The sequence below is a fragment of the Colossoma macropomum genome, unplaced genomic scaffold (assembly GCF_904425465.1).
Source record: "Colossoma macropomum unplaced genomic scaffold, Colossoma_macropomum, whole genome shotgun sequence".
NCBI classification, from domain to species: domain Eukaryota; kingdom Metazoa; phylum Chordata; class Actinopteri; order Characiformes; family Serrasalmidae; genus Colossoma; species Colossoma macropomum.
Genome location: NW_023494792.1, coordinates 6,676,555 through 6,702,574, shown reverse-complemented (window position 1 = coordinate 6,702,574; position 26,020 = coordinate 6,676,555). Strand labels below are relative to the sequence as shown.

The 26,020-nt window shown below is 37.6% G+C and overlaps 1 protein-coding gene across 1 annotated transcript in view; it reads left to right on the top strand.

Moving 5' to 3' along the window:
- Positions 1–20,661: 20,661 nt before the first annotated feature.
- Positions 20,662–26,020, top strand: part of LOC118811498 (Kv channel-interacting protein 1) — a 65,080-nt gene continuing 59,721 nt past the window's right edge. The window contains exon 1 of the mRNA XM_036575720.1: positions 20,662–21,068. Within this exon, the coding sequence (XP_036431613.1) occupies positions 20,981–21,068 (88 nt within the window). The 5' untranslated portion in view covers positions 20,662–20,980. The remainder of the gene's footprint in view (positions 21,069–26,020) is intronic.

Here is a 26,020-nt window from a genome sequence, read left to right as displayed (position 1 = left end):
TCAACAGCTTATTTATAAAATGACTACATATATATGACTATTGATTGATTATTAAATATTTATCATTATTATTATGAAGTAATCATTATGACTGAGTCTAGTTGTCACTACGTTTTTCCTGTCTTGACCAATGTCAATTCTAAACCACATGCTTTGCATAGGATTTACATCACCATAGGCTAATAATCTTTGCATTTCAAGGAGTTAATCTTTTGTTCAATCTTTTGTTGAGCTACATACACAAATGCACAAGACGAATACCTGTACTCTCTATTAAGCATATGAATGAGTTTTATTATTATTATTTTAGTAGTAGCAGTAGTGTTGATATTAATATAAATATTATCTAACACCAACAAGCCTCAAATGATTAATAACAATAAATGTGCAATCGAAGGGGTTAACAGCCGGTATAGTAAATTACATTCAGGATGATGAGTCACCTTATATGTCTGATCACTTGTAGCCTCAAAGTCTGAAGGCAGAGTATAGAGAGATGATGTAAGAATTGGGTCTTCAGTGTAAAACAGCCCACTCTGAACACATTCACCTGCTTATCTGTTCCACTGTTGCTTTCAGTTGGTCTCTATGAGCAGGTAAAGTCCCTAATGGGACACAGTAACCTTGATGGAAATGCAATGTACAACTCAGGCCACACTGATAACACACTGCCTTTTAAACATTTGACAGAGTTCCAACACCACAATTCCAAAGTCCAGTGTCACGGCTACGGTGACCTAGCCTACAATTATACAGCAGTGCAGAGCAGTGGATCATTATTTATAACATTCTTTCTGTCTCTCTCTCTCTCTCTCTCTCAGATGGTACACATGTGGACCGAAGGGCCCATATCCTAAATCTTACTTGCATTTTATTTTTTTACCTGAGAAGAAAATAAAATACAATAAATAATAGTTACTATTTATGACATATGTGCATGTTACCAAATATATACCAAATGCCAAAGGTATTTCATTTGCAGATAACCATTTTCAAACCTCTCTCTGTCCCTTATAATTGAACAGGCAAGTTCTGTAACTGTGACTTTACTACTGATATGTATGAATATTCTCTCTTCTGATTGGTTACCCTGTATTGTACTTAATTCGAAAAGCAGTCCAGGTTGAAGCACTCCTTATTTTTTCAACATGAATGAATGGGCTTAAGTGCTGTAGGAGGATGGGAGAATATCCCATATGTGAATGGAATGATTGTTGTGACCTCACAAATCAATGAATTCAAAATGAAACTCACCATGCTTCACCTTACTTTTTCAGTTTTAAGTGATATGAGTCCTTTGACATTTAAAGGTAAGGTATCTGTACTATGTGCATTTGTGAACTAATTGTAGAAATTTCTTGTTTTCTTTCTTCATTTTGGATGTGTTTTTTAAACCTTTATTTATTCAAGGTAGCGTCAACGGGCAGCTGCTGTTCTATTAGCGGGATATCAGGGATGATGATCTAAGATGAGTAGATGGGACCATCAGCTTGTTTCATCCCTGAGCAACATGGAGTGTTTAAGTTGCCAACTGAAATCTGCAGATTACACTATCACAGTCCTTAGCAGTAAAGCTGGGATCTGAACCACTTTCCTATTAGTGAGCCACTATCCAATGCCTGTTTCTTCACTGCCCAATTTAATTAATTACATTAATATATCCAAGACGCACTCTACTGAATTACAGTCATGGAGGATTCAGGTTTTTATTCTATTCTTGTTCTTGGCGTGGTTACCAGCTGAACAGACTATTACCAACCAAATAAATAGCTATGAATATTAATTCATGGCATTCCATTGACATTCCATTTGATGACACTAGATGGCAGCAGATTTTCTGGTTAAAATAGAGCTTTGCTTTCAGATCTCTATCAGGCCTCTGTCTGTGAACCCACCAAAGCTCCAATGATCCCCCCCAACACCACTGTCATGGAAATAGCTGAAAAATGCTAGCCTACACTTTTAAAAACAAAAGGTGCCAAAAAGGGCTCTTTGGAGGAAGACCAGAGAAGAACCATTTTAGGTTCTCTCAAGAACCTTTCTTTAAACAACCATTTTTGCAACTGAGCAAAGTATAGCCTTTTACTGCAGACCCCACAGTAGCCATTCTACCTGTAGAACAAAAATCTATGCAGATGTTTTTAATTAATATAATCTAATTAAACTAATATCATCTAATTAAAAAAGAATACTGAGGTACATGCAAATGAACAAAGAAACTCTGGAACATCTGGAGATCTGTTCTCCAGTAGGCAGTAAAATGGATGAGCTGGTACAGAGGAAGGGTGCCAAAACACCAGTTTGGCAATATTTTGTTTTCCAATCAAATGAACTTTGAAAAGCCCTTGACTGTAAAAAGTGTTGCATATATTCTGTGCAAAATGCAGTTATCATCATAAATTACTGAATAATATTAGAAGCTAACACAGTTTGTAGTTATATAGTAATTATGGTTACAAGCGATACCTAAGGCTCTGTAACACTCACACGGGTTCTTCATGACTGAATTTGGATCATAATACCATTTATTGCAATAATTCTGCAGACAATTCCCACTTGTCTAAGTAAACATTATTATTCAAGCTTACCTAGGAACCTTTACTTTTAAGAGTGTAGTTAGTGTTAGATATGAATTAGTTTATTTATGTTTTATTAGTAATTGTACTTGTGTAATCACTATTTACTCACACACACAGGCACACATGCATGTATGCACACACAGGCAGTATGTGTATAACGCACACACACACACACACACACACACACACACACACACAATGTGTTGGCCTTGAAGCAGCAGTGATACATTAACGTGTGTGCAGGTTTATTGGTGTCCTTTAAAGAGTTACAGGGCACTTCATCAGCCAAACAATATACCTCAGCAAAAACAACGCCGCAGGAGACAGAAAAGCTCTATCACTGCCACATCTAAATGCATATGTGTGTGTAAAGAATAAGCAGTTTATTTAAGTGTGCGCTGATCAGCAAGGGAACAAAACTGCAGCACATCCAAATAACCTTTATTGCCTATGTTTGCCTTTATTTTCTCATGTTTACTAGTAACAGTACATAACAGTACATTAAGTTTTTTCCCACTTAAGTTATCACCACACATTTACCAGGGGCAGAGCTATAGGGTGGCGGGGGTGGGGAGACTCTCAAATTTCTGATTGCTAAAAAAAAGTGTTGCACTGTAAATATTGTAAAAATACACTTTGTCTAGCGGCTGCAGGTATACCCAAAGGCACTGAGCTCTTGCATCCTCATGTCCTTTTGATGAAAGTGACCATCAAAGCTGTACCTTAATTATCACAGTTTTTGGTGGCCGCTGTCACCATGGAAACATGGTTGCATGCTGCTACTGACAGTGTAGCCTACTGTCACTGTCTTACAACTTTTCTGCAATCGGCACAACGGCAATGTGTGAACACAGCAGTACCCTGCTCGACTGAAGTTGACCCGGACAAGGAAAACAAGTTTCAATTCTACAAAAAGAAAAAAATGAGATCTCTACCTCGTGCTGTAAAAGGTAAGAGTCTTGTAAGTAGCATTTAAACACTGTGGTATTTTCTCAGTAGTTATCAGATTTAGGCTGGTAAATGTGAGATTAGCAATTATGTGTTTTGTTTACAACCATCTTTTTATAGAAGCTACAATGAAGTAAGCTATTTGGCTCATTAGTGGTTATTGTCCTCACTACAGCGATTTCTCTGGGACGTAATGCCCCCTCCTCCCGAAATTAACATTTGGCTGGGCCAAAGACACACATACACACACAAAACAAACAAATGGATGAATCATGGCCTGAAATATGGCTTGATTACAAATACTCTCGAGTGATAAAACAGGTAAAGAAAAACAAAACAAGAACGTGTGCCTTGATATACAAATGAAATGAATTTTGCATTCTTATTGTGAGCAAATGACATTACTAAGAGCTTTTCCCTTCTTCATCTGTTAAAACTTGGCAGGAGAGTCACAGCCAGGGAAATAAAACATCATCAACAGAATAGAAGGAAAAAAAGACAAACGAAGCCAAATGCAAACAAACACACTGTGATAACAAAGAGACAGGCTGACAGACAGGCTTTACTGGGTGAAAATGGGAAATAAGTGGAGACACACAAAATAAACTGAGTGGAGAGTTAGTGTAGTTTTAGATTATTGACAATATTTTTAATCACACTGAGATTAGCAGGGTGTACAAATGTAGACTCCTTTTGCTCCTTTAGAAAGACCCCCCACATTTGAAGTGGCTCCATCCTTTACAGATGTCACAGACCACCCAGTAAAGTCTCCAAACATGAAAACCATGTCATAACCTTTACATTGGTGGAGCTTTACACGTGAAAATAATGTTGTCAAAAGCAATCTTTATTGTCTCTTATCAATAAAGATTTACTCTCATTTATCATCTCTCTAAGCCCCTCTTGCACACACACACACACACACACACTCACACACGCACACACACACACATATCCAAATAACATTTATTGCCTATGTTTGCCTTTATTTTCTGATGTTTACTAGTAACAGTACATAATAGTACATTAAGTTTTTTCCCAACTTAATGTACTATTAAGTACATTTAATAGGGGGGGGGGGTCCCCTTTTGATGAAGCTGTATGTTTTCGTGACACACACACATTGTTTTGTGCTGCTCCTCATTGTTTGTTTTTAGATATGTGTTGTAGCCGTGGTCACACAGAAAGATTTTGGACCAAAATTTCTGACACTGCCAGAACTTTATCATAGGTCTTTGATCACAGAGACAGAAAATCAGTCGCTGATTTTCATTCAAGATTTTTGTCTGTGACAGCACTATCATGATGATTATTACACACATGTAAACCTGCCTTAACTAGGACACTGTTGGCTCTCTGTGTGTGAAATTGTGTGACTCTGTGTTGAGCTGCTAGTGAACAATGAGGGGTGAAAGGGGATGGGTGAGAACACCCTGTGCCGGGATAAAATGGGTAGCACAACTGCAACTTTCCTGGTATCAAAAAATTGTGTACAAATGGCATTTGATTACAATAAAGTTCTTTATTAACAGTGTAACTCCAGAGCTGTAGAGCTCATTCAGCTATTCTGAAATAATGGTAGCAAGCCAATGTCAGATAAATGAAATTCCACATGTAAGCCTGCTTTTCCTTGTATTTAAATGAACAAATTTACAACTTCACATTTCCATATAATCCCATTCCATACATGGCCAAAGGCAGTACGGCTATCTGTGCTCAGAGTGGCGGAAGCTCAGACCAGGCCAAATTCATTTAGACCTCCTGGACTAGAGAGATGAGGTAGAGGAGATGGAAGGGAACTTCATTACACAGTAGTTAAGTATATTTGAACACTATGCAGATATTTGACATACAAATCATTGTCAGCCTGACACATGGTCCATAACTGAACGTATGGAGCTGCAGAGCTCTGGAGAACAAAGCAAAACAAACAATAACTTTTGGATCACATTTATGTATCTTTAATAAAACTTTATGGCTGGAGTTTATAGATATTTGCACAAAAGAGTCCTGTGGTTTTCAGGTTTGGAGATGACAATGTTCATATAAATCAAGGAATGTCACACACTGTTTAGTTTCCGGTACATAAACACCCATATTCAGTCAGGAAAAGAGAAAGCAAATCTGATTTGAGCATTTAAAGCATGTATGTAAAAGGTATAAGTCCTGTGAAAACGCAGACAGCATCGTCTGCTGACATTCTTTGTCACTGAGTTTTCCATCTTACCAAAAGGTTTTGAGTTCTGGTTATTGAAACATCTGGTGGCTTCCAGTGCGTGTCTGACAGTAGTAAGTCCTACTATCTTGTACTACCATCTACATAGTCTATTCCTCAAATTAGTCAATCATTATTGCAATATGAGTTTCTTCAATGAACACATCGTTAAGAGCTGCAGTGACAAAACAGATCAAATTACCTCATAGAGAGCACCATAGGGATGTCATTACTTTACCGGCTCAAACCGTTAGAAGCCTAATGAGTGCTTCCCTGCACTGAGATTAAATCCTGCCCTCCCACATGGGGGATGAGTAACTTAACCATTATGCTCAACAGCCAAAATGCACACATGCACAGCTCAAATACATCATTAGGGTTAGGATTATTTTCACATCCAACATTGTATTTGTAAGTGTGTGAAGCAGTAAAGGCTACATTCACAGCTTCTTGTGTGCCATTATGAAAATAAACATATTTAACGCTGCTGTCAGAACAGAACCATGTATCTCCATTTATATCATTTGTAAATTTTTTACATAATTTAAAAAAGCCTGTTGCCCTTTACATTGTGTGTAAATTTCATGATGAATGGACCAAAACAAATGGCCAAAATTACTTAGAAAAAAGTCTGGTTCCATTGACTTACAACAAAAGCAAAGTAGGTTTTTTCCTTCTCCTGTGAAGTTATCCTTTTGGAGATAAAAGGTTTTGTTCTGACAACAACAATATATTTGCTTTTTTAGCCTTTATATAAAAAAAAATGTTAAGGTAATGCTGACTGTTACTCAGCACAAAGATTGTGCTTGTGGTTGAAATGTAAGTAGCTGTATTTCATTTCTTTTTATTTTGCCCAACAGTGATTGGAGCTTTAGTAGTTTTGTATTTTGCTACTTGGTTAGTACACATAAAAAAAAACAAAAAAACATTTACACATTCATTTGATGTACAGAGATCAGGACCCATTTTTTCTAATGCTGTGTTTTCTAATGCTTTAGGGCACTGGGGGTCTTTTTCAAACACACGTGCATCCTTTTTGGAATTTCTAACTTTGCTTTGGACTATGGCATAAGTGGTCATGATTCACTCAGGGGAAAAATGTCCAACGTAATTTCTTTGCTAAAATTGTGCCCTATTAATACGATTTTAATCCGTCTCCACTTAACTGGAAATAAGCAATAACACTGTCACCAGAGTGACATGCCTATTTAATCAACACACTTGCAGTCCTGGCAGGAGGTGCTTGGTGCTGGTGGTGCTCCAATACTTTCACAGTTTGAGGAAGTGTGCTGCAATGTGCATCCTGCTGTGTGCACAAAAGAGCTCTGTATGCTGGGAACATTCTCCAGACATTACAAGCTCTTGCACATGGTCAAATAGCAGAAATTGCATATTACAACAACTGTTGTGCGGAAGTTTGGTCAGATGCATAAGGAGATAGCAGTGGTCTTAGCAGAGAACACCAAACTAGTACACTGTTTGTCTACTGTTGTACATTGTCGAAAATTCACTGTTTACATTTCTAAACTAATTGTGGTCAGTCAGATGGCCTTGTTTTGTGCACACTTTTACAAAGGGTGTCGACAGCAAAGAAGAGCGCTGTTGCATGTACCATATGCAGTATATTTTTAACTAGCATGTAATTGCATTTGTACTTGCATTAAAACAATCTACTTAGCAAACATGTTAAGTATTAGTAGGACAATGTGTTAGTGATAATTTAAAAAAGTAGGAGTTGTGGTCTTATCACAATACAAAAATGTTTTCGTTGGCTGGGTTCCATAACAGCTTTGTTTACAAGCTTCCTCACTGATGATGCCCATATGTCCCTATGTCTTCTATTCACAGTGCCGGTCTGACTCCATAGAGTGGAACAAAAGTGAAAGCTTAAGATTCACAATGTTTTACAAGGCTGGGGCCACTGTGAGTATCTAAATATTAAATATCAAAAGACCAATCACAAACATCAGATTTAAATCATCATGCACAGGACACTATCAGTGCTTGACAAACAAACTAATGATGAGTATATCTATGAATAAGTATTTCTGTCAAATGACTTCTGGTAATTGTATGCAATTTGCTGTTTAGCTAGTTATTGATGCTAGCGTTACTGGTGTGATATCTCCCATAATGTGGTACTAACATTAGATTCTCTTATCGTCTAACTTTATTATAGGGCTTCATAATGAATGAGGGCAATAGCCTTAATCTCTGTAGGTATCTTGTTTCTTGAAAGTGATGTCATCACAGACTGAAAGTTAGCTAACTGTAATTGCAGATGAACTCCACTAGCCATCAGAGATTTCAATGGGATGTTCTGTGTACCTGGTCAGAGAAGGTAGGTGGGGTCAAGAAGTAAATTGTTCCAATGTTATTTTACTTGTGCAACTGATAGAACCCCGTATTTACGTACAGCACATTTCAAAGGTACCATCAAAAGTGGTTTAAACGGATGTAAACACACCGATGCTTTACTAAGTAAAAGTGACAGCTTTGCCTTTATTGTTTAGAGGACATCCTGTGTCACTTTAATCCTCTGTTTATGCAAAACAGCTTTCTCACACCTTCATAAACAACTCCTTCTGCTCGATCTGTCATTGCAATAGGTTCTTGTCTTGTCACTGTGTGAGTGCGTATAGCTGGATGTGTTTGTGTGTTTGTGTGTGTGTGTGTGTGGGTGTACACACAAAAATGCAGCTTTTATTGACAATGGCAAATGTTGCCTATGGCTCCCTTAAGACTACAGTTTTACAGATCATTGAACGCAGGCTACTTTACATGCAGTACTCTCTCTCTCTCTGTCTCTCTCTCTTTTACTCTCTGTTTCTCTCCTCAAGTTTCAAAGTTTATAAAATCACTATCTTAGTTTGGTGTTCTGTCTCTCAGTGATCTCTCTCTCTCTCTCACTTTCCCTCTGCCATCTGCTCTCTATGTTGTCTGAGTTCAAACATCCTTCACTTTTATGTCTGTGCTCAGTATATTCTTACATGGAAATCTAATAATCATAAAGGGTCAGGCTCTAAGATATATTCAAATAACTAACATTGTTGCTGTCCAAAAAAATTAACAAATAAATAAATACATAAAAATCTCCAAAATGGCAACTTTACAGGAGAAAAACGTTCTTTATGTTCAATGTAGGTTAAAGTAAAAACATTTTATAACAACTTTATTGATCCATTCATCACGAGGTTTGTACACAGTGCAAAGCTGCTGAGCTCAAATGACGTAGAAATGTAAAACATTTTTTTAAATGAGGATACTTGTTTTTTTTTTTGGACAGATATGGATGCATGATATCTGGATTAAACATATATGTGTGATAGGTGGGTGAACGCATATAAACGTAATATATTGATCATACATATATGTCCGATACATGTTTGAATACATCCCAGTACAGTTATAATTGTTACTATGTTATATGTTTGTGTTTAAAAATTAGATTATTTAAATGTGTCATCGGACAATATTTTATTTATTTAAAGTTTTAATGATTGTATTCCGTAGTTTACAATGTGCATGTTTTTAGAATTATATAGCTATTATACTTCATTAGGAAATATGTGGAAGAAAAAAGGCAACGCTTTAATATATTTTGTCATATTTAAAATATTTATTTTATTAAATTATATTATGCTGATTTATATGGGTAATATACGCCATCCATAAATGAATAATGTTTTCAATCATATATTGTTAAATATATGTGTTTGTGTATACGGCCGAAATATACAGTATATGGCCAAAAGTATGTTGGACACTCCTCCTTGTATACAATCTCCATAGACTAACACTGGCAATAGAACAGTTCATACTGAAGTGCCAGTTACTTAAAATTTGGCACTATCATAGGATGCCACACGTCAGTTTGTGAAATTCCTGTCCGGCTAGATCTGCCCCAGTCAACTGTATATGCTATTATTGTGAAATGAAAACATCTGGGAGCAACAACAGCTCAGCTATGAAGTGGTACACCTGCAAACTCACAGGGTGCTTAATTGCATAGCGCATAAAGATCACCTGTCCTCTGATGCATCATTCACTACAGAGTTCCAAATTGCCTCTGGAAGCAACATCAGCCCAGTGTCAGGAGATTCATGAAATGGGTTTCCATGGCTGAGCAACTGCACATTAGCCTAAGGTCACACTGTGCCTAATACCAAGTGTTGGCTGGAGTGGCATAAAGCACACCCCCACTGGGCTCTGGAGCAATAGAAATGTGTTCTCTGGAGTGATGAATCACACTTCACCATCTGGAAGTCTTATGGACAAATATGGGTTTGGTAGATGCCAGGAGAATACTACCTACCAGAATGCATAGTACCAATGGTAAAGTTTGGTGGAGGAGGGATAATGGTCCTCCTTGTGTAAAAGACATTTTACTCAAATGTATGCTTCCAACTTTGTGGCAACAGTTTGGGCAAGGCCAAGGAGCAATTTCATATCAATTCCCCTGGTTTTGGAATAGGATGCCCAGTTCTCATTTTGGAGATATGATGTTTTCTTCGGACAACAGCGATATGCTAATATATGCTATATATTTGAGATCCATAGTGCACACCAAGCACTGACAAAAATAACAGAAGAGAGGAAGTGAATGAGTGAGGAGAGCAAGAGAGAAAGAAGAGAAAAGAACTTGAAGAGGTACTGATGTAGTATCAATGGTATTTGTACTGTAGTGACTACTATGTTGTCAGATATGTGAATGTATAAGGCAGCTACAGCCTTTCACATTCTTTTCATTGCTGTTCTTTTCAATATAAAGTTAGCTTTAGAAATAATAGATGGAAATATATACATTTTTGTGACATCATGAAAACAGCAAATTCAAATGTTTTTGCACATTGGCTTCAACACTGTAATCCTGCTTTTTGGTTTAACTCAAATAAATTAAGTCAGTTGTACATAAAACTCAGTATATCCCACACATTGCTAAACAATTTTAAGTAAAGGGAATGTTTTTGATGATTTTGTACACCCAAATGACATTTTTGAGTTGAATTAACTTATTGCTATTTAGTTTTGTCTGTTGCTATGGCAACTTTGACACCCCACATTCAAAAAATGACAATATTTCTGTTGGTTTTAATTGTTTCTTTCTCATTAAAGTTGTGTGAAACTGAGTGAAATTAAATAAGTTGTGAAATACAATCACGTTTGTTTTGGTGACACGATTTTATTAGATAAAATGTATATTTCTTTCCCATTGGCTGCTGGCTCCATCTATTTGCATACTGAGTGTTTCTTTCCCTTTGTTTTGCTCACCGTCAGTGAGCTCCACTCAGGCTGCATTTCCTCAGGCGAATGTTTTTTACATATGCTTTACTCAGCTGCCTGACAGTGTGTTGTTGGCTTAGAGTGAAGGTTAGTGTTCTCTTTGCTGATGAGTGGGCATTTGTGTAGGTCAGTGACCATGTTCACAGTAAAGGTTAACTCCTTGATGTTAACCAAAGTTGTGAATATCACTTAAATAGAAAAAATTCTCAATTGCCTAATGAAACATATAGTTTGCGATTTCAAGATGTTAAATTAAAATAAATAGAATTTTTACAAGTTGCGCAAACGTATGTTTATGTTAGCCTAACTCAAAAATTATAGTTATTATAACTCTAGTTTTCATTACACATGACTTAATTTTTTAAGGCAACCGGTTTCCTCAAATTTTTTAAGTAAATTCAACTTATCCGGGCTTACGGTGCATATGTGGACTGTAAGGACTAGAGAGAGAGTGATATGTATGTTTGTATGTTGTACTATGTTAAACATTTTTGTTTAAAAAAAGTGAGGAAATTTCTGTTTTCCATAATGTGCGTTCTTTAAATAAAACATTTAAAAAAAAACCTTCCAGTGTCTAGCTTATAGTAAATCAATCTATATTGTATAAGGCATTGCTCAATAAGATAACATTAATACATTATTCAGTTCCAACCTTTTGAATGGTTGTGTATGTATGTTGTATGTATTTATGAATGTTCTGAATCTAATAAAGTGACAGAACAAACTTTAGAAAAGATATTAAAGACACTGTCCATTAGAACAGTAATGCAGTGTGTGTCTGTGTTTCTGTTGATGTTTACCTCAACAACGTTTTGTTGTGGTAGTGAAATACAGCTGAAAAAGCTTTGATCTTCAGCTTTTTAGAGCTGTAATGCATCAAGCACCATGAATGCCCTAATCAAAGCTTTCTGGTTTTATGTCTACTTTTCTTAGATGAAATGATGATGGAGTCAAGAATAATATGAAGCCAAGCAAGTCAGTCTGTTGCAAATGAAACAGGACAGCCTGCTAGTGGAGTCACTCTGCAAACAAATTATTATGCCCCTTGTGTTTGTAGGCTATAAATTATAGCCGGGTTTCAAGTAAAGATCAGCCCCTTAGGATTAGTGACCCTTATTCATCAAAGTTGCATACAGTCAAATCTATCATAAAATGAGTTCATGCAAATTTGACAATGATATTATTATTATTATTATTATTTTTATTGATTATAAAAAAGAGTGCAGACTTGACTGCCTTTAATGACGTACAAACTGCTCTGTGTCTGATTTAGAAAACTTTTGTATGATGTAGTAACAAGCGGAGGTTTGAGTGTAAATGACGAATCAGCTTCAGTGCGTGAAATCAAGTGCCAGCCTACCAGTACCTCATTTACATATCATTCACATGAAGCGCACCCTAACTCATGCTGGTGCTTTGGTAGGGAGCCAATAAAATGACAGCATTCGGCAGCTCATGAACCAATGGTTGTGCTCGTAGGTGGAGTTTGAGGTCACTGAGTGCACTGCTCACCTCACTGACCGAACTTTATAGTGTTAAAATTATGACCACAGGAAAGAATTTCATGTAAAGGAAACAAAACCTCTTAAATTTTTTATGTGATTATGTAGTGTGATTATTTTCCTAAAATAATTTTTTAAAGCTGCTTCAGCACTAGCTTTGTTTTAGTTGGTGTCAGTACTATAAAACAATATAGTATTTATATAACAATAAATGGTTGCAGCATTTGTTTATACCAATATGCATGCAAAATATGTACATCTACTTTTGTACTGGATCATCACGTGCACAAATTTTTAGCATCATTGTTATTTTCTATGCTTTTTCTTATCACTGGCATGATATATAATACTGACAATAGTTCTGGTTAGGTGAATGCAAGTTTTTTTTCAGGTTGTTAAACTGCTGATTTACATACACTCCTACTAGACTTGAGCTTGATTGTACAGATACACCAAAGATTAATTTGATTAATAACAAAACTGTCTATGAAATTTGTGTGCACTCATAAGGGCCAATATATTTATTTTAGCATTTAAAGTTAATGTAGCATTATTTTTTTCATATTTGCATATAAAATAATACAATTTAGTAGAAAGTGGCTGGGGGAGCCCCTAGTGAGATTTTACGTAGGGACCCAAAGTGTTCAGAAACCATCATGGTTTCAACCCTTTACATTTTTTAACAGTTCAACCACCGATTATAGAATCAGTAGTTTACTAACATGTTAACAAACATGTACTCTTGTTAAAAAGAAGTGTTTAAAATGAGTTCAAATGGAGCTTCTGGAGAAAGGAGCTCTATTTGAAATGCACAGCGACTGAATAGACTAAATGAAACTGTGATAGTCAGCTATGAATGCAATAATTTATAAACTAAAAACACACATGAGAAAAGTGGCAGTAGCACACAGTCTCATCCACCAATCCACACCAAAGCACTACAACAACAATAGAAGATTAAACTTCACAACTGATGATGTTTTTAGTTTATGGATTGTCAGAGCTGTGTGGATTTTTGGCATTGTGGATTAGTCAACAGTGTCATCTTACTAATATGTGATAATATTCATGGGGTGATGTTTTAGTTTGATATCAGCTGAAATAGAGGAAAATTCAGAAAAGTGCTGAGGGCAGAATGTATAGTAGAAAGGAGATGGACTGAGTGTTTTTACTGGATGATGTATGTTGTGTTACTGTAAGCTGTCTGACCAGTTTTCAGTATATTGGGAGAAAATGCTGTGACTTCATTTAACATTTGGCTGTCAGCTCACGTATACAAATACACCAGAAATAATAAATAATACAGGAATATAATTACACTATAACAATATATTTCACACTGAGAATCTGTCTCTCTCTCTCTCTCTCTCTCTCTCTCTCTCTCTCTCTCTCTCTCTCTCTCTGCCTCCAATTCTATTCACATCAGTGTATGTGTTTGTTAGGTTGGATACAGTGGGGATTCTGTTGCTGCAGGACAAGTGATGCCAAAAAGAACACCCATACCAGAGGGCTTCTCTTCCCTCACTTTCTCTCTCAGCTTCTCTCTCTCTTTCTCACAATCTCTTTCTCACTCTCTCTTTCTCACTCTCTGACTCTTTTTGTCTCCTCTCTCTCCCTCTGTCTCTCTTTCTCACTGTCTCTCTCTCTTGCTCTCATAATCTCTCTCTCCTGTCTTTTTCCCTCTCCATCTTTCTCTCTCCATCTCTCTCTCTTGCTCTTTTTTTTCTCTCTCTGTCTCTGTCTCTCTAGGTGTGTTTAAATCATCCGCATTGGAAACAAATGGCAGTCAACAGGACACTTTCAGGGGTGTGTGGGTCTGTGTGTGTTTGAATGTCCCTTGAGATGTGATAACATCTCTGACAGTGCACAATGAAACCTTGTGCTGTGTGTGTGTGTGTGTGTGTGTGTGTGTGTGTGTGTGTTAGATGCTTTCACTCTTATGCAGACTGGCTCTGGGGAAAATGCTGAAGTAAACATGCCACTAAAAGCAAGTCACACAGCCTCCAGTCCATCTCTCACAGACACCTCACTGTGTGTGTGTGTGTGTGAGTGTGTGTGAGTGTGTGTTATTAGCTCATTGGTTGAATAATATCTTACGGCTGCTGATTTTCACAGATGCTCTCTCCCTCAAGACACATTTACCTGAAATCACCCCTCTTTTCTGTATACAGAATTATTTCACTTATTACTACAGTGATAGGACAAAGGTATGACATCTAAACTAGCTCACATACAGTACTGTGCAAAAGTCTGACACCACACTTAATTTATTTAACCCTCTGGAGTCTAAGAGCATTTTCTCAATTCGTGTGTATCTTCTTTAAATTCTCCATTATCTTTGTCGCTCTTTTCTGAAACCACTGCAGCGACTTCGCCAGCTGTAAGCTTTTTGCATGCCATTTCACAAGTGTCTGATGTTGACTAAATGAAGAATGAAGAGTTTCCAATGTGATGGGCAAGTCCTTAGTGATTTCCTGAGTGTCCATTGGTCAGTTTCACATAAAATGTAGACGGACACACGAATCCACCAATTATACATAGTTAGAGGCAGATGACAACTCCAGATGTGAGTCATGTGAAAAGGAAAGGGCGCCTGTATATAAACTGTATTTCTGTGCCGTATTATCACAAAAGATTGATAAACATACATAGAAACATTTTAATTTGATGTGCGTGTGAGTTTGTGGACCCCAAAGGGTTAAATTCCAGATTTCAAAATAGCCATTAAGAACAAGTTATTCATTTTTCAGAACCAGGAAAAAAAATCTAAAACATATATTCAATTAAAAAATTAAACAGAGGTTTAAACAACTAAATATTTTTCCTTTCCAGTCTTTGCCTGTATTACAGCTTCCATTCTTTTCAGGAAATGGTGTTTCAGTGTATTTTACACACCTCTTAGAAGTTGGCTGTATTTTCTGCTTCTCATGATCCAAGTAATCCCAAACACATTCAGTGATGTTGAGGTCTGAGCTTATATGGTTGTGCCACTCGGGAACCCCCCACTCATGTTAGTACCACAGAATGTCTGTAAAGATGACACACTGCAGAGCCCTGTCTTAATATTAATAACTAAATGATACACTATAGGGATAAGAGTATTGGGACACATCTCAATCTCTGAATTCAGGTGTTTCATTCAATCTCAATGCCACAGCTGCATAAAATCAAGGACCCAGCCTTGCAGTCTGCCTTTACAAACATTTGTAAAAGACTGGGTCATTCTAAAGAGCTCATAGTATTGTAATAGGATGCCACCATTGCAACAAGTCAGTTTGGGAAAATTTGTTCCATCTAAAATATTCCACAATCAACTGTGGTTGTGGTTGAGTGGTGTTACTGAAACTCTGAAGCAGTGGAAACGTATTCTGTAGAGCGACGAATCATGCTTCTCTATCTGGCAGACTGATGGACAAGTCTGGGTTTGGTGAATGTCAGGAGAACATTACCTGTCTGACTGCATTATGCCACCTGTAAAGTTTGGTGGAGGAGGGATAATGCTATGTGGTTGTTTTTAGCGGTTGGCCCAGGCCCCTTAGTTCCAGTGAAGGGAAACTTTAATACTTCAGCAGACCAAGACATTTTGGACAATTGTATGCTTAGGACTTTGTGGGAACAGTCTGGGGAAGGCCGTTTTCTGTTCCAGCATGACTGTGACCCAGTGCGCAAAGCAAGGTCCATAAAGGCATTGCTGGGTGAGTTTGGTGTGGACAAACATGACAGGCCCACACAGGGGCCTGACCTCAAACCCATCGAACACCTTTGGGATAAACTAATACAGAGAACGCTTCCCAGAAGAGTGGAAGCTGTTACAGCTGCAAAGGGGAACAACTCCATATTAATGCCAATGGATTTAGAGTGGGATGTCATTAAAACTCCTGTGGGTGTAATGCACAGGTGTCCCAATACTTTTGTCCACTTTGCGGGTTAAACATATCCAAAAGTGTCAATTCTGGAACTGCATTAGTACCAGAACCAAAATACACACTGTGCATTATTGTACACCACAGCACTTGTTTGAGGGATAAGAAGGCAAAGTATTTTTGAATGAAATTATAAGAATGATTTAAATGAGTTTTACCTTAAGAACAAGAGTCAGACAACATTCTCTCTTTTCCTTTAGCCTTTCTTTCTGTACTTGTGAATACAGTAGTACAGAAAAGAAGGGCCATTAAAAGTCAGTGCCTCTTTCTATCTCTTTCTCTTTCTCTATCATTTCATCTCTTTCTTTTATCCTCTGTTGGTGAGCGATATGATTGTTCATGCAGGCGTTTTTTGTTTTCTTTTCCTATGTCACTCCTCTCCTCCCTGCAGGGTTTATCCTCCCTCTATCTGTCCATCTCAGTGTGGGATGGTAAATTTAGAGACACCGTGCCACCATTGTTTACTGCTGTCACACTCTTTCTGACAGATACAGACAAACACCACAGGCATACACACACACACACACACACACACACACACACACACACACACAGGAACGTGCTAATTCTCTTAAATAATCTTTTCTTTCAGCCATCTCCTCCTCTCTCCTCATCCCTCTCCTCTGTTTATTCTCCCCCTGCAGAAATAGTAGGGAAAACCTGCCTCCTTCACCCAAAGCCTATTTCCATTTAAATCCATTACACTGTAAACAAACTCTATAACATGCACTGCTACTGTAAAAATAAACAAAGTAATTACAGATTTCTGTTACTGTACTCACATTCACCCCCACATGTCCACTGACGAATAACAACTGTCATTATCGCACATCAGTGTGTTTATGCAAATCTGCTACTGCTCTCGCTCTCTCTCTCTCTCTCTCTCTCTCTCTCTCTCTCTCTCTGTCTGTCTCACCCCATCGCTTTCTCTATATTTGCATACTTGGCAGTTAATAACCAAACAGGAAAACATTAAGAACATCCTCTGTCTTTTGCTCTTTCTTTATTTCTGTCTCTTTCCCTCTCTGACTCTCTTTCTCTCCTCCCCCCCTACCCCCACCACCTCGACTGCAGGAGCATATGCAGATGTATTAGTGAGGGGAGCTGGTTATGGCTGCTATGGTGATATTCTGACCTGTGGTTTCTATGGCGCTGCTGTGAATGCAGCTTGTTCAGACAGTCACATAAACCTCAGCTACACCAAAACTCAAATTCGCTTCAAATGGGAAAACAAGGTAGTGTTTCTTCATTATGTCTGCTAGGATCACAGCTCTCTTTCTTTCTCTCTGACAGTTTTCCCCTTTTCTCCTTATCTATTTGTCTTTCGTTTTACTCTATGATACAAACGTTTTCTCAAGCTGCCTTACTCTCTAAGTTTGGCGGAACTTACAGATGAACTCTTCTGAAGGTGCGCTACTACAGGTCCACTAACAGAGGGTTTAGAAAAAAGCCAGTGTATTCTCATTTTCAACATCATTTTCCATTGGTTCATTATATACATTACTGCAGAGCCTGAGGCTGGTTGAAGTCCAGTGCGTAGGGGAAGCACTTATCTATGGCTGCTACAATCCCTGGAAATGACTCCAGTTTCTCTCAGCCTACTGGAGCTTCTGAACCCTTTCTTACCCTACATAAGAACTCTATATGGTGCCACATAAACCAAAGGATTATTATACTAGGACTATACAACAGGGAGCCACCCTACACTCAGCCTATGGTCAGTGCTGAGCAGCGCTCAGTTTTAGAATGTCCTAAAATGGTTTGTTCAGTACTGTGCTCTGAAATGTGTTGGTCAATGTGATGTTCTAGAACAAGGCTTCCTAAAGTGTGGCCAGTGTGATGTCCTACAATGTATTGGCCAACGTGATGCCCTACAGTGTGTTGGTCAATGTGATGTCCTACAATGTATTGGTTAACGTGATGTCCTACAATGTATTGGTCAATGTGATGTCCTACAATGTATTGGTCGATGTAATGTCCTACAATGTATTGGTCAATGTAATGTCCTACAGTGTGTTGGTCAATGTGATGTCCTACAATGTGTTGGTCAATGTGATGTCCTACAGTGTGTTGGTCAATGTGATGTCCTACAATGTGTTGATCAATGTGATGTCCTACAATGTATTGGTTAACGTGATGTCCTACAATGTGTTGGTTAACGTGATGTCCTACAATGTGTTGATCAATGTGATGTCCTACAATGTGTTGGTTAACGTGATGTCGTACAATGTGTTGGTCGATGTAATGTCCCACAGTGTGTTGATCAATGTGATGTCCTACAATGTATTGGTTAACGTGATGTCCTACAATGTGTTGGTTAACGTGATGTCCTACAATGTATTGGTTAACGTGATGTCCTACAATGTGTTGGTTAACGTGATGTCCTACAATGTATTGGTTAACGTGATGTCCTACAATGTGTTGGTTAACGTGATGTCCTACGATGTGTTGGTTAACGTGATGTCCTACAATGTGTTGGTTAACGTGATGTCCTACAATGTGGGAGACAAACAAGGTTTTGATATGTAAGTGACGATATGTAGGACTATCCCATTGCACATGGAAAACTGAAGAAGTGCCTTTTTGGCTTGTTGAGGGCTCAAATGTTAACTCAAAAGGTTTAATATGTAGTCTGTGGAAGATTAATGTTATAGGCTGATTCAACCTATTTTTATATTTCAAATCACGCATAAAATGTAACAAATGTAATTTCCTGACATTTGCAGGCATTACTCTGGGAGCTGTGCTTCATTAACCTGGAATTTAAGCCAAACGGGTGTTATAACAGCAGAGTAAGTCATCACTGAAAAATGACCTTTTCTATACAGTTTGTCTTTTGTCATTAACTACATGCCCAGTGGCCAGCAATTAATCATTTCTCTGCACCAGATCCCACTCCAGAGAGCTAGTTTCATCTTTACTATTATCACGCATACAGAACATGCTTATCTGCTGAAGAGGGTCCAGGCGGTGTTTGTGGTTCATAAAGCATACACCAGTTTAATGGCGTTGGCTGCACTGTATTTCACTGTGTGTCTGTTGAGATTGCTCTTCTGAGGGGACGAGTGGAGTCAGAGCCACGAGAGGAACACTTAACTGCAGCTAGTAAAACCTGAGACAGGGAGCAGTAGAGCAGAGGAAAGAGCAGGAAACAGAGGGGGGAAGTAATTACAGATAACATGAAAAAATACAGGACTGAATGAGAGAGTGAACGACTGTGTGTGTGTGTGTGTGTGTGTGTGTGTGTGTGTGTGTGTGTGTGTGCGTGCATGTGCATGAGAGGAAAAGGACATTAAAGAGTGCATGTGTGTGTGAATGACCACGTGCATCAGAAGTAGAGAGAGAGAGAGAGAGAGAAGAGAGGGTAGAAGAGAGAGAAGAAAGAGAAGAAAGACAGAGAGGCAGAGAGAGAGAGGAAAGAGAAAGTGGAAGATAGAGAGAAAGAAAAAGGAGCCAGCAAGAGAGATAGTGAGAGAGACAGATAGTGAGGTACATTGAGAGAATGAAAGAGAAAGAGAGAGGTAGTGAGAGAGGGACAGAGAGAGAAAGAAAAGTCAATGAGAGAAAGAGCAGGAGTGAGAAAAAACAAAGAGGAAAGAAAAAGACAAATATATAATGTAGAGAGAGAGAGAAAGAAACAAGAGAGAGTGAGAGAGATATTGAAAGAGAAGACAGTGAGGGAGAGGGTGAGAGAGAGAGAGAGAGAGAGAGAGAGAGTGAGAGAGAAGACAGTGAGGGAGAGAGAGAGCGCGAGCGAGAGAGCATACAGACAGGCAGCAGCAGCGTCAGTAGTGTGGCGCGTGTCCTCGGAGGGAGCTGTCCACACAGCAGTGCTGAAAGTGGAACACTGCTCTGCGGCACAGAAAGAGAGAGAGAGAAAGAGGGGACGAGAGGGGACGAAGAGCAACAAACGAGGAGAGAAAAGTAAAGGGGTGAAAGAAAGCCTGGAACAGCCTGCTGGACATTTTCTCTTTCAATTTCTTCTCTGGAATTCACACGTTCATTAAGTATTCTTTCTTCTCATTTACTTTTTTTATTGGAAAGGTGAACAGGAAGTTTCCTTTTTTAAGGCTGGACTTATAAAGGAGGTTCTGGTTGATCGTTCGTACACTCTCTCCCCCCAGTCTCTCTCTCTCTCTCTCTCCTTCTCTTTCCGCTTTTCCGGGTATCCCATTTCCCGGAGAGAGGAAGGAGGTGTGGTAGAACGGAAGGATCAGTAAGTCTTTTCATCGGACAGTCACTCGAGGATCGTTCTTTCTTGTAAATACTGGAATGAAACTCTCTGACTTCCATCACCTTTAATCTGCTTTTTTTAAACTGCTGTCTTTTTCCTGTTATTTCTTCCATTATGGACATAATTCTGTCCTGAACAGCTTTGTGGATCTTCTTATTATCAGAATCTAAATTCAAATTGTGTCTCCAAATATTCAGACTTTGCGGACATTGTTCAATCTTACAGTACTCTTCAGTTTTGGACTAAATGATCACATCTTGACCTCTGACCCTTGGTGACCCCGCGTGTGAGTGAAGATGTCTGCCTGTGCTAAGCGCTGTAAACATGGTCTGGTGAAGTTTGCTGTGTCTGTGCATAAACTAGTCACGGGAACACTCATCAAAGGTAGGAACATTCACATCTTTATTCAGGCGGCAGGCTATAAGTTTCTGTTAGTGACAGATGAGTGTAACGATGAAGATGATTCAAACAGCACCACCATAACCAGATCTGAATGCAATTGCACTGATGATGGAAAACCTGTTTTAGAGGGGACACCCTTGTAATGATTTCATATTTCACTGCCAAAGAGGCACTTCTGGCATGAGGATTCTTTACTGCACTTGAAGGTGTACGTTACACAGTTCAAAGCATTATATCTGTCTCTAGGAAAGTATGAAATCCAGTTTGTTGTTGTGAAATAGATCATTTTAATATGTCATATCTTCATATGTGATATGATATATATTGTCACTGTTCAAAGAAAACCATGTATCGCCATTATTGTTGATTTTTAGTTTTCTACATCATTTCAACACACCAGCTGTCCTTTACGTTGTGTAAAAATTTCATGATGCAAGGACTAATGGAAATGCTCTAAAATCACTTGGAACATTCACTTACATTGTAAGGTAAGAGTGTTTTTGCCTTCTTCTGTTAAGTTACTGTTTTGGAGATACTTGTTTTTCACTGGACAGCAACGTTATGATAGGACGAATAAGAAATCTTCAAAATGGTCATGTTACACGATAATTAAAACAATGTAAAATATTGTTAATGTTAGTGTAACTTAATGTAAAGAAATGCACATTTTATTCAAAGTCATTTTGAGAAAAAAATATTGTAAAAGTTTGTATAAAAAATTAAATCAGGTTACAAGGTTTTGATATGACAGCAACAATATACACATTTGTCATGTTTTTTTAGGGATGGTGACCACTGATATGGACTTATATACATATAATAGGGTAATGGTTTAATTTCCAGTCAAATTTTACAAAGAATTTTTACAGAGATGAGAGATTAGATATAATATAATCCACTTGCATATGAAAGAAGAAGGAGGACCAAAACTGATGTGTTTGTGTTTGTTCAAAAAATGATTAAATGATACAGAGAAAATAGGATTCCTAACAACCGTGCAAGACCTGGTAGACCACCAAAACGGTCTCTATCAGATAAACAGTACTTAAAGCTTTCACCTTTGAGAGAGAGGAGAAAATCAAGCTCCGCTTTTACTACAGATCTGAAAATATCTAACATAGAATATTTTATGTATTCAGGAGGAAATGATGTATTTGAATCAAGTTAATTAATGCATCACTTTTTTCAGAGCACAGTGTTAACTTTAAAAACAAATCTTGTAGACAGGCCATAGAAGTTATTCATTCAGGCTGCCCTCCATACAGGTTAGTCTAATGATTAGAGAGCTAGCCAGACCGCACTGTATAAGGGAATGTAAGAAAAGAGAGAAAAGGCTGACCTAGCTTCAGCACAAACTTATTCTATAGATGGAATCCAGCCTACTGATTGATAGAACTGATTGGTAACAACCCTGATGTTGTATTTTCACATTAAAGTGGAACAAATCACAGGGTAGGCAGAACAACCTTTTTTCTGATGGCTGAAGATCTCACTTTCCATAACTGGATTCCATAACTTGGTTCTGCCTCAGCATGAGAAGCAGGAAATGCAACCAACTTCTAAGACTGAACTTTGGAGGTCTGGAACAATGTTTCTACAGATTTCTATGGGAAACTGAAAGCAAACTTACTGAAAAGAAAGGAAGCTGTAATAAAGACATGCGGGCACACTAAATGCTTTAAAAAGTATATTATATTTAGTTTCTGAGGCTTTGTAATTTTGAGGTTGTGTAATTTTTGACTTAAATGTATGTTTTCTTGATGCTGAAAAATTTACTTGCTTTTAATGGCTGTTGTGACTAGAAGTTAAATAAATAAAGGGTAGTTCTTATCTGTCCATAATATGACATTCATATGCACTTCATATATATATATATATATATATATATATATATATATATATATATATATATATATACATACACATATACATACATATATATATATATATATATATATATATGTATATATATACATACACACACACACACACACACACTCACACACACACAATATATATCTATATCAGCAATCACCAACTCTACCCCTGGAGATCCACATCCTGCCGCCATCCTGTTCAGCGTTCAGCTCCAAATCTAATCTAGCACACCACCTGATCCAGCTAATCAATAACCTTTCCAAAACCCTGATTAGCTGCAGCAGGTCTGTTGAGGTGTAAATGGACAGACCTTCTGGAGCTCTTGAATGGTTGGTGATCACTGGTCTTTGTCAAAACTGGACTTTGATTTGAATTATTTGTCTTTGAAAGTCAGATTTTGCACATCTGAAGAGTGAATAAGAACAGACTGATTTTTTTTTGGAGAAGAGGTTGGTCAAATACAGCCCTTTGATAAAAAGAAAAAGATCACTCATCCAGACCACCAAACTCATATAGACCATCACACCCCTTTATATATGGGTCACCAGAAGGTCTTTCTTTCTTTCTTTCTTTCTTTCTTTCAAATAGTATTAATTTCAAATAGTATACAAAAGGTTCTGTGTGAATGTTTGTATGTGTATGGGAGAGAGAGAGAGAGAGAGAGAGAGGGAGGCTTTATTGTTGATTCATTATCTCATTTTACTGAATCTATTTTGCAGTGAACAAGAGGAAACATTAGGAACTTAGAAGCAACACACACACAAACACACACACACACACACACACACACACACACACACACACACACACTGAACAAAAACCTTGTGGCTGGTCAATAATTGAGTACATCTAATTTGGCAGGAAAATGTGATTCCTTACAATGTTTTTACCCTGTTTGCTTAAAGAACATCCATCATGATTTATAGTCATACTTGCTCTGTAACTGCATGTGTCATCTGGCATTTAATGGAGAAAAATTACAAAGTTTAAACAAAAAGTTTGATTTTTTACAGAAATGTCTGTAGTTTGGACAGCATTGGTATTGAGCACATTTAGTTCAGTTTAGCTGCAAGAATAAAGTTTTAAAAGGCTTTAAACATGTCAAACAGAGATCTACCTTACCGACTCTTATAAACCCTCTAAAAAGAGAAAGCAAAATATTATATAGGTCATTCTACCAAACTGGTTTAAAATCAGAGCTGAAAACTGAATTGGACTCCTTATTTAGACTAAAAGCCTTTTCCTTGGAGAGACAATCTACTTTCAATCTTTATTTTTTTACAACAAATAACTAAACATTCCATTTTGTCAATAACAAAATAATTATAACACTTCTGAAACTTCAACAAATGTTTCAGTAGTGACTGTTTCTAAAGTGGTTTTGTATATATTATTACTATCTCAATTAATGCCTTGGGTTTATTAATAGATAAGAGTAGATTATAATATAATCCTTGTAAATATCTAAAGTCTAAATACTTAATTTTTCCTTTAAACATTGTGTTACTGTGGGACCACAGTTTGAACTAATTTGGTACAGTGGTCCATATATCATTGTGTAAAGTATAAAGGCTCCTGGGGTATCTTAAAAGTGTTATCAACAAGACTAATCTACATAAAAATATTTGTAAAAAAGGTACTTTAAAAATAAGTGCACTAATGTGAGGCAAGAAGTTAACAGACTTTGAAAGGGGATGATTATAGGGTGATATAAGACAGCTTTGCCAAATAAGTCCAAAATCAGCTGTGGGTAATGTCTCAAAGAAGTGGAAGGGTGATGGTATAGGAGGATGGGTGGAGGTGGGGGGTTCAGCTGGAATGGCCTTGACCCAGAAACCATGTATTCCTCCTCCTTCTGTGATGCAGTGAACAGCTCTGAGTATCCTGCTCTGTGGAACAGGCCTCTGCATGTTTCAGTCTGATAATGCCCTGTGCCATAAAACATGTGCAGTACATGCATGATTGGAGGATCACAATGCTGGGACACTTGATTTGCTGGCACAAAGCTCTCATCTGAACTGACAGGGTGCTGCTATGGAATTACAGTGCACCCATATAGGTGTCTTCAATCAGCAAACGCATTGCTGCTTTAGGCTGTCCTACTTTTATGTTATCAGAAACTGGAGAAGAACATTCCAGGTCAAATCTGGACCTATAAAAGTGAAACTAGGGAAATGTGAGTATAAACATATGATAATAATTGCCTATATGTAATAATAACATGTCCCTATGTATGACAAATCATCGCTTTTGTGACAAAACCTTGTATCTCCATTTTTCTCATTTTGTTTTTATTTTTTATTTTTACATGATTTGAATACATCTATGTTTTATAGTGTATAAACAGTGACCAATAGAAATGCTCCAAAAGTCCTTGGAACAAAATCTTTTTCTTTAACTTCCATTGAATGTTAAGTTGTTTTTGCCTTGTCCTGTAAAGTTAATATTTTGGAGAAACAATGTTTTTTTCCCACAGCGACAATGTAAGTATTTAACTTAACCCTAACTATAACTTTGTATATTGAAAAACAAATGGTTTTTACCTTTTACTTTTTAAAAATGAAAATGTACACTTGCTGGTTTGATGATCAAATACATCAGATAAATGTATGATAAATAAGCCACACTCATACACAGGCTAAGAGCAGAAACAGAGATATCAGTGAGGACTCAGTTGGATGATGATGTCATGGGGTGCTGCTGTGGCTTCAAAGCTCTCTCACACACACACACACACACACACACACACGCACACAGTTTAATCTGATGTACTCAGATGCAGATGCTATGCTGCCTGTTCCCTCAGGAGACATGAGACTAAACAGAGACACAGCCATGTGTGCATGTGTGTGTGTGTGTGTGTGTGTGTGTGTGTGTGTGTGTGTCTTGTTACGGACAGCTCTGCTTCATAGAGCTCTCTGCTTTAGAACATAACCCCATCATTTACTTCAAACTGAGAATACTGTGTGTGTGTGTGTGTGTGTTTGTGTGTTTGTGTGTGTGTGTGTGTGTTTGTGTGTTTGTGTGTGTGTGTGTTTGATTATCTCAAGGTGTCA